Source organism: Psammomys obesus, unplaced genomic scaffold (assembly GCF_907164565.1).
Source record: "Psammomys obesus unplaced genomic scaffold, mPsaObe1.curated_primary_1811, whole genome shotgun sequence".
NCBI lineage: Eukaryota > Metazoa > Chordata > Mammalia > Rodentia > Muridae > Psammomys > Psammomys obesus.
In genome coordinates, this window is record NW_026596152.1 from 4505099 (window position 1) to 4514099 (window position 9001).

A 9001-nucleotide genomic window follows, 5' to 3' on the forward strand; every position below is an offset into this window, starting at 1 on the left:
GGTTTAGTTTGATGTTGGCTATAGGCTTGCTGTATATTGCCTTTACTATGTTTAGATATGTGCCTTGTATCCCTGATCTCTCCAATACTTTAAACATGAATGGATGTTGTATTTTGTCAAATGCTTTTTCAGCATCTAGGGAGATTATCATGTGGTTTTTTTTTCTTTCAGTTTGTTAATGTGGTGGATGACATTGATGGATTTTCATATATTGAACCATCCCTGCATACCTGGGATGAAGCCTACTTGGTCATAGTGGATAATATCTTTGATGTGTTCTTGTATTCGGTTTGCAAGTATTTTGTTGAGTGTTTTTGCATCAATGTTCGTAAGGGAGATTGGCCTGAAATTCTCTTTCTTTGTTGAGTCTTTGTGAGGTTTAGGTACCAAGGTGACTGTGGCTTCATAGAATGAGTTTGGTAATGTTCCTTCTGTTTCTATTTTGTGGAATAGTTTGAAGAGAATTGGAGTTAGCTCTTCTTTGAAGGTCTGGTAGAATTCTGTGCTGAACCCATCTGGTCCTGGGCTTTTTTTGGATGGGAGACTTTTGATGACTGCTTTTATTTCTTTGGGGGATATAGGACTATTTAATTGATTTACCTGGTCCTGATTCAGCTTTGGTAAGTCAAATCGATCAAGAAAATTGTCCGTTTCATTTAGATTTTCAAATTTTGTGGCATAGAGACTTTTGAAGTAAGTCCTAATGATTGTTTGGATTTCCTCAGTGTCTGTAGTTATGTCCCCCTTTTCATTTCTGATTTTGTTGATTTGGATGGTGTCTCTCTGCCTTTTAGTTAGCTTGGCTAAGGGTTTGTCGATCTTGTTGATTTTCTCAAAGAACCAGCTCTTGGTTTCATTGATTCTTTGAATTGTTTTATTTGTTTCTAATTGATTGATTTCAGCCCTGAGTTTGATTATTTCCAGCCGTCTACTCCTTTTTGGTGTGTCTGCTTCTTCTTTTTCTAGGGTTTTTAAGTGGGCCATTAAGTTGCTTGAATGAGCTCTCTCGAATTTCTTCTTGAAGGTACTTAGTGCTATGAATTTTCCTCTTAGCACTGCTTTCATTGTGTCCCACAAGTTTGGGTATGTTGTGTCTTCATTTTCATTGAGTTCTAGGAAGACCTTAATTTCTTTCTTTATTTCTTCCCTGACCCAGCTGTCATTTAGTAACAAGTTGTTCAGTTTCCATGTGTATGTAGGTTTTTTGCTATTTCTGTTGTTGTTGAGGTCCAGCTTTATTCCATGGTGATCAGACAGGATACAAGGGATTATTTCAATCTTCTTGTATCTGTTGAGGCTTGCTTTGTGACCAACTATATGGTCTATTTTGGAGAAGGTTCCATGAGGTGCTGAGAAGAAGGTAAATTCTTTTGTGTTTGGGTGTAAGGTTCTGTAAATGTCTGTTAGGTCCATTTGATTCATGACCTCTGTTAGAGACATTGTTTCTTTGTTTAATTTCTGTTTTGTTGACCTGTCCTTTGTTGAGAGTGGGGTGTTGAAGTCTCCCACTATTAATGTGTGGGGATCTATATGTGGTTTAAGTTTTATCAATGTTTCTTTTACAAATGTGGGTGCTCTTGTATTTGGGGCATAGATGTTCAGGATTGTGATGTCTTCCTGGTGGAATTTTCCCTTGATGAGTATGAAGTGTCCTTCCCCATCTCTTTTTATTAATTTTGGTTGAAAGTCTATTTTATCAGATATTAGAATGGCTACTCCTGCTTGCTTCTTGGGTCCATTTGCTTAGAAAGTCGTCTTCCAACCCTTTATCCTCAGGTAATGTCTATCTTTGTGCCTTAGGTGTGTTTCTTGTATGCAACAGATTGCTGGGTTTTGTTTATGTATCCATTCTGTTAGTCTGTGTCTTTTTATTGGAGAGTTGAGTCCATTGATGTTGAGAGAAATTAATGACCAGTAGTTGTTAGATCCTTTGATTTTGATGTTGGCTGTGGTCATAATATTGTGTGCTTGGTTGCTTTTTGTTTTACTGTAGTAAGGTTAATTAGTTCCTGTGTTTTCTTGAAAGTAGCTAATTTTCTTTGGTTGTATTTTCCCTTCCAGTGTCTTCTGTAATGCTGGATTTGTGTGTAGGTATTGTTGAAATTTGTTTTTGTCATTGAATATCTTGTTTTCTCCATCTATGAGGACTGAGGAACTCTCTCCTTTTAACCAGGGGTCAAACTAATCATCTGGTCTGGCACCACGTGCCTTTACCTGCTGAGCTGTTTTGCTTCTTAAATCTTTTAACGTAGCAAAGTATTTTCATCAAAATTTTTAACATTAAAATAACTTGGCATTTCCAGGAAGAACCTTAGTTATCTACACCAATTTTATATGCTTGTTAGATTTTTTAATTTTATTCATTTCTGGGACTGAGTATACAATTTTATTCTTATATGTTGCCTCATTAAAGTGTTTTATGTTATTTTATGATCTTGCCAATGTGATTAAAAGTGAACAATTAAACATACTTTCAATATATATCTCTGTTACTTTGGTGAATGTGTAGTTTTTTATATTTGCAGACCTGATATATGTAAACAAAAAGTGACAAACATTTTTGTTATTATTACAATGAAGCTAGGCATCTATCCATGTGTCTAAAGACAGTTTTATTTCCTTTACTGTGAGTCCCTCTTCCTATCCTTCACCCATCTTTCTGTTGATTATTAATCTTTTATTTGTGAATGATATGTTTATAGAGTAAGTAAATAATGTGTCAGTGGCTATCCTCTGCAGTTCCTGGGCCATGCCAGTGTTTTGACATTGTATAAGTTACCAAATGCTTCCATTTGGGAACATCAAATTAATTTTAAAGTAGACTGAGTTCTATTCAGAAAATTCTTTCTCACTCAAAGCTCTTAAGAAGTTTTTTCTTCACCCCTTTTTTTGCCATTTCTATTGGTTTTTAATAGTTAAATAATTGGGCTTTTTAAAATTGACCCAAGGTTGAAAACTAAGGTAAAAAGCCAGTCCTGATTTTTGAGTCTTAGTTCTGCAAATACAGTCTGCTGAATTCTTAGGCAATTCACACACACACACACACCATTGACTTAAAGCACTGTGTTTTCACACTAAATTCCGGGAACCCACCCTGGGCTCTTGTGTCCTGTGGAAAGTGACTGCTCCCTGATCTCCTCAGCCATATGCATACAGCTGGATAGCTGGGGATTGCTGTAGCTCCATTTTTTTTTAACCACAAATCTTATAGATAACTATGGTTTGTATTTCCTTCTAAATAGTAAACTCCTTAAAGGTACAGTTTCCATAAAGATCAATGATATCAATAACACAGTAGTTGATAAATAAATGCTTTGAACAAAAGAAGGACTGACCAGTGGAATATTACCATAAGCTAAAAAAACCCTGTACTCCTCCCTCTCGATAACCACTTGCTTCCTGTATTGGCATAATATATGTCCATTTTCACCAGTACATGAGGTTGAACATGATAGAAAACCAAAAGAATTTGGTTTTCATGCCAAATAACTCTCTTTGTCTGATCTCATCAATTAGCAAGGTGTCAGATCCACCCATCAGTGTCCCGTTTATCCTCAGGTGAGGTTCCAGGTCTCTACTCGGATGATGAGGTGGAGAGCATCATAAGCAATGTGAGGAATGAGGTCAAAAGCCAAGGACTTGTCGACAGCAGAGAGAACTGCTGGAAGTTCTTCATAGACAGAGTCCGGCGACAGCTTAAGGTACAGGAAGACAGACTGCTGTGCATGGTCGTGGGCATGGCCGGAGGTGGCTCCAGGATGTGGAGGTGGTGACAGTGCAATGCTCTCTTTTGGCTGAGCAGCACTGCCCGTTGTCCTCTCCCTTATGAGCAGGGCCTCTCGTGCACAGTGCAGTCCTGGTATTATTGGTCTCTTAGCTAGAAGGACAGGCTCGCAAAGAAAGATGCTTTTCCTGTTCAGCATGCTCTTCTGTTTTCTAAGAGACTGACAACCTGAACCTTTGTCTGCTTCTCTGTGGATTTCTCTGATACCTTCTTGGTACTTCCTCCCCTCTGATGTCTCAGGTGACTCTCTGTTTCTCTCCCGTGGGGAACAAACTGAGAGTTCGAAGCAGGAAATTCCCAGCCATTGTGAATTGTACTGCAATCAACTGGTTCCACAAGTGGCCTCAGGAGGCCCTGGAGTCTGTGAGCCTCCGTTTCTTGCAGAATACAAAGAACATTGAGGTAAGAGGGGAAAGGCTCTCCTTAGTGTCCGCCTCACCTCAGGCATCCAGAGGTCAAGGTTAAAGTTAGATAGAGATGGTGAGCATAACTTTCTATGTGGTGAAGAGTTGGAGAGTCATCTTCAACCCCGGTATTTCTGATTTTAGCCTGCAGTGAAGCAGTCGATCAGCAAGTTCATGGCCTTTGTCCACACCAGTGTCAACAAGGCGTCACAGTCGTACCTGCTCAATGAGCAGCGCTACAACTACACGACTCCCAAGTCCTTTCTAGAGTTCATCAGACTCTACCAGAGCTTGCTGGACAGAAATGGAAGAGAGCTCCAGTCCAAGGTGGAGAGGCTGGAGAGCGGGCTGTTGAAGCTTCACAGCACCTCGGCCCAGGTGAGCAGGTCTCTCTCTTGCTCCACCCCTTGACCTAGGGTTAACTTTATTTAATCCTGTTTACAGAAAGTTCTTAAGATAAAGGTATGTGCTAGGGCTAAGCCATACCACAAGTACTTGTTTATCATAAAGAGAAAGCTCTAAGATCAAAGACTATATTAGATTCAGATTATGTTGGGGTTGTCAAGTAGTGTCAGGCATCAAAGGTACCAAAAGATGGTGGGTTTAGTGACATTTATCCTTTTGTTTATAAAGTGAAAAAAGTAACTGAACTCATTCTGAAAGAATAAGAATACAAAAATGGAAAGAGAAAGAGAGAGAAGGAGGAAGGGAGGAAGGAGAAAGAATGAGAAGTGAAGGGAACATAGGGCAAGAAAGGAAATACATGAAGTTCCTGGCTAGGTAGATGTGGAATTCAGTGTTAGAACATTTACCTAGCTGGCACAATGCCCTGAGTTTGATGCCAAGCACCATAAATAAAATAGGGAGAGAGAGAATGCTGTGACATGATGCCAACTGGTTGTCATGGTGCATGCCTTTAATCCCAAATTATTATGGTGCATTCCTCTAATCCCAATCACTCAGGAAGTTTCGGGTGAAAGATCCTGAGTTTGAGACTGGCCTGGACTACACAGAGAAGTCCTTTCTCAAAACATCAAGAACAAAAATGTGGCTAAGCCAAATTGCAGTGTGCTGAAAGTACCATGTACATCCTGTAACTTGAAGATTTACTTTGCCAAACGGGCTGTAAGATGTCTTAGTAATTTTCTATAATTATGTGTTAAAATAACATATTGCCTGTATTGGTTAAATACAGTGTACCGTTACAATTTTAAAAATTACATGATATGGTTATCACGACTCTTTTGATAACCAACCAACCAAAATTTAAGTTAGTTTAAGCAAAACAAAACAAATTTTAAAAGATGACTTGGTTCATGCAACTGAACTATCACATAGAGTTTAATTTGAATTGGGCTGGTACTAGCTTCTCACACATAGGTGGCTTTCTCCATTCTTGGACTGTCTTTTCTGTCACTCATGGCCAGACAGGTGATCTCATGTTCTGTAGCAACCTCAGGCTTGTATGATATCTGCTTTACAACCAACCCCAGTGTCTTTCCCCAGGATTTTCAGCCAAATTCCCAGGTGAAGAACCATCGGCTCTGAGGAGCTGTGATCTGGATCCTCACTGGTCAATCCAGAGTCAAAGAGCAACTGGAACTGTATCACCCTAATTATAAGGACTTGGTGAGGGTGTTCTCAAATGGAAACACTCAATTCTGCTCCCTAAATAGAAAACCTATATACTAGAAAGGCAAACATGCTGGTAGGAAGGGACATATCTGTGTCTGAGAGGAAAGACACTTTGTAGTCTGTGGTAGTTTGAATGAGATGTTCCTATAAGTATCATGCATTTGAATACTTAGTTTCCAGGTGATGGCTCTGTTTGGGGGAGACTTAGGAGGTGTGGCTTTGTTGAAGGAAGTACATCATGGGGGGGGCAGTAAACAGGCTTTGAGGTTTAAAAGCCTCCTTCAACACAGTTTGTTCTCTCTCTCTGCTTCCTGTTTGTAGTTCAAGATGAAAGCCCTCAGCTCTCAGCTTTTAGCTCCAGTCACTATGTCTGCCTACTGCCATGCTTTGCTCCCATGATGGTGATGGACTCTTATCTCTCTGAAACCATGAACCCCAAATAATAGTCCCTTCCTTCTGTAAGTCACCTTGGTCATGGTGTTCTATCACAGCAACAGAAAAGTAATCAACAAAAAGTCCAAATTCACCCAAGCAGAGTTGGTAGATGGTACAGATGACATGGTTGAAAGAGAGAGCTGCCCTGAACCCTCACCCCTTCCTGGGGTGTTTGTTCCTGCTGGGTACCCTAAGCTCCTTTTTCCATCAGGTAATGTAGTCACAACCCTCCCGCGCACTTTGCACAACAGGACTGTTATCCCACACACACATACCATGGGCAACTTTGGGAAGATGCATGCACTTCTGTTCAGGATATATGCCTCTCCTCAATTCCTTTAATTCTCAGCAACATTTCTGGGGTTCTGGGGCTCTGGGGACGAGGCCAAGCGAGCTTTACCCTCTCTCTTTGGTAGCCATGTGCCCACAGCCCTGACGCCTTAGCCCTTTCACTGGGCATTTCCCCGAGAACGGAGCATGATTCTGATTCATGGAGCCAGCAGTACTGTGGGAAAGAGTCTTTTCTGTATCCCTGAGCTCTTCTTAATGTTCTGTTTTTGTGGCACTAAGTAAGGAGAAATGCAAAGTGTGGCTTGGATGTTTGAGTAAGAGAACAAGAACACTTTAAACTAGCCTTCTTGGATCTGTTGCTCTGTTGAAGAAAAATCCTAAAATGAACCTGAACTCCCTGTTGTCGGTTGGGGGGGGTGGCCCCTTTCTGATTGGCAGGGCCCTGCTGTCACTCCACATCACAGCTTAAGAGCTATTAAACTCCTATTTATGGTGAAGAGGATTATTTACCTTGGGCTTGAGGTCACAGCCATATCTGCAATCAGCCAAACAAAACAAATACAAAGAAAAGAAGAAGAAAAAAGGGGGGGGAACACTTCAATTTTCTCAAATCTCCCAAGATTTAAAAAGAAACAAAAAGTTACTGGTGTGTTTGCTGACTGGGGTGATTATGCAGCTCAATCATTTTGATTTACAATTGCATCTTTGTCCTTGCAGAAGTAACTCAGCAGCTGAACAACGGGAGATGGAAGCAGATTAACCTTCCAACTCCTGAATATAAGACGTGTTCCAGGGAGCAGCCTCTATTTGATGTTAAAACAGGCTCTGGCTTCCATGAATACACAAAATTAAAGAACATTCTTTTTTTTGCCCCCTTTCCTTTTCTTTCTTTTGATCTGCCATGAAAGGGGAATTATCAGCGGTGTCTAAGCCTCAGTTTTATTTTCGGTTTATGCATTTTGCATCATAAAGCACTTGAATCTGTTTGACGTGTTCCAGGAGCTCCAAAGTAATCTATGGTTGTTGCATGCAATAGACTGCAAGAAAATGAGAGGCAAGAGGTCAGCCTGTGATGTTAAGGTTTATGAGCCATACTGCAAATACAAATGGCTTCTTTGCTTTTCAGAATAAATAGGTCTGTCTTCCCTTTGCACTTGAAAAGGCCTTTATACTAGACCAGGTAATCTCAAAACCTAGGCTAGCAGAATCTACAGAGGCTGCAAGGCCTCACCTCAGAGTTTCTGACTCAGTGGAGCTGGAGTAGGACCAGGATATTTGCATAGCCAACTTGTTCCTGGATGATGCTGATGATGCTGATGTTGATGCTGTTGCTGATGCTGATGTTGGTGCTAACTTATGAGGCACACTCTCAAACCATCACTCTGCTGCTCTGAAGAGGCACAGGAAACCAGATCCTCTCTAATCCATTCATGAGGCTTCATTACGCCCTCCCCCATGACATTTGACGTCAGAGGCATTGTGGGAAATCCAGCCGGCTAGGACCATTGGTACACTGGCTGTCTAATTTTTACATGGTCATCTGTTTGTAGTTAAGGATTGTGGAAATTAGCAAAGACTAACCAAATGGAGGTTATCCCACGCCACCAAATCAGAGCTTATTAACAGCAAGGGAGCCCGGCACCACAGCTGCACCTGTTTTGAGCCAAGACTGGAGGAAGGAGCAGGGAAGCTTCGTAGTATAGAAAGAGAAGACCCAGGCTAGAGGCTGTTCACCTGGGGGAGTGGAGGCGGGGTTCCCTAGAACAGAATATTCTATGGGATTGTGTTAGGGCTTGCTTTGGTCCTGCATTGAAAGTGACAAAAAAAAAAAAAAAAAAAAAAAAAGATAGTAGCAATGTTAGTTGAGTATTATTGATCAGGTTCTGGCCATTGAAGGCAACTGCTGTAGGAGTTACTCTATCTTTCTGGACTGTGTGGCCTTAAGACATCAACCAGACTGCCTACGTGTCTGACTTGAAGCAGGCCGGCTTCCTGAGGTAGTCAATGGACAGTTTCATGTGGACTCCCTTTAAATTTGTTCTAGGAGTGGCAGGAGGCCACATGGTTTGCTACGTCTCTCATTTCCTCATTTTTCTTGAAGGTAAGAGGTTGGCTTCCTTGTGAGTCGCTGGAGGTCATAGGTCAGGCCCCTTGTATACTTACTTGTACACAAGGCGTGGGCACTGTCCACACACTTGATCTCTCGGACTGGAGAGGAGACGTTCCCTTTTTCTGACTCTTCAGCACACTTGACAACATACAGTTTTAATTAAGTAACTGCTGATCCTTGCCAAGGAGCTATCACAGGTGAAATATGGTTTTAGGCACGTCAAGGTTTTTTATTATTATTGATAACATTTTCATATTTACATGGAAAATAATTGAGTTCGATCATGGTCTGTGTCTGTGTGTGTGTGTGTGTGTGTGTGTGTGTGTGTGTGTGTGTGTGTGT

At 41.1% G+C, this 9001-nt stretch overlaps 1 protein-coding gene across 1 annotated transcript in view; it reads left to right on the forward strand.

The window, feature by feature from the left end:
* Nucleotides 1–9001, forward strand: part of Dnah9 (dynein axonemal heavy chain 9) — a 316088-nt gene that overhangs the window by 194187 nt on the left and 112900 nt on the right. The window contains exons 46-48 of the mRNA XM_055594261.1: nucleotides 3559–3701; nucleotides 4025–4186; nucleotides 4333–4566. Of these exons, the coding sequence (XP_055450236.1) occupies nucleotides 3559–3701; nucleotides 4025–4186; nucleotides 4333–4566 (539 nt within the window). The remainder of the gene's footprint in view (nucleotides 1–3558; nucleotides 3702–4024; nucleotides 4187–4332; nucleotides 4567–9001) is intronic.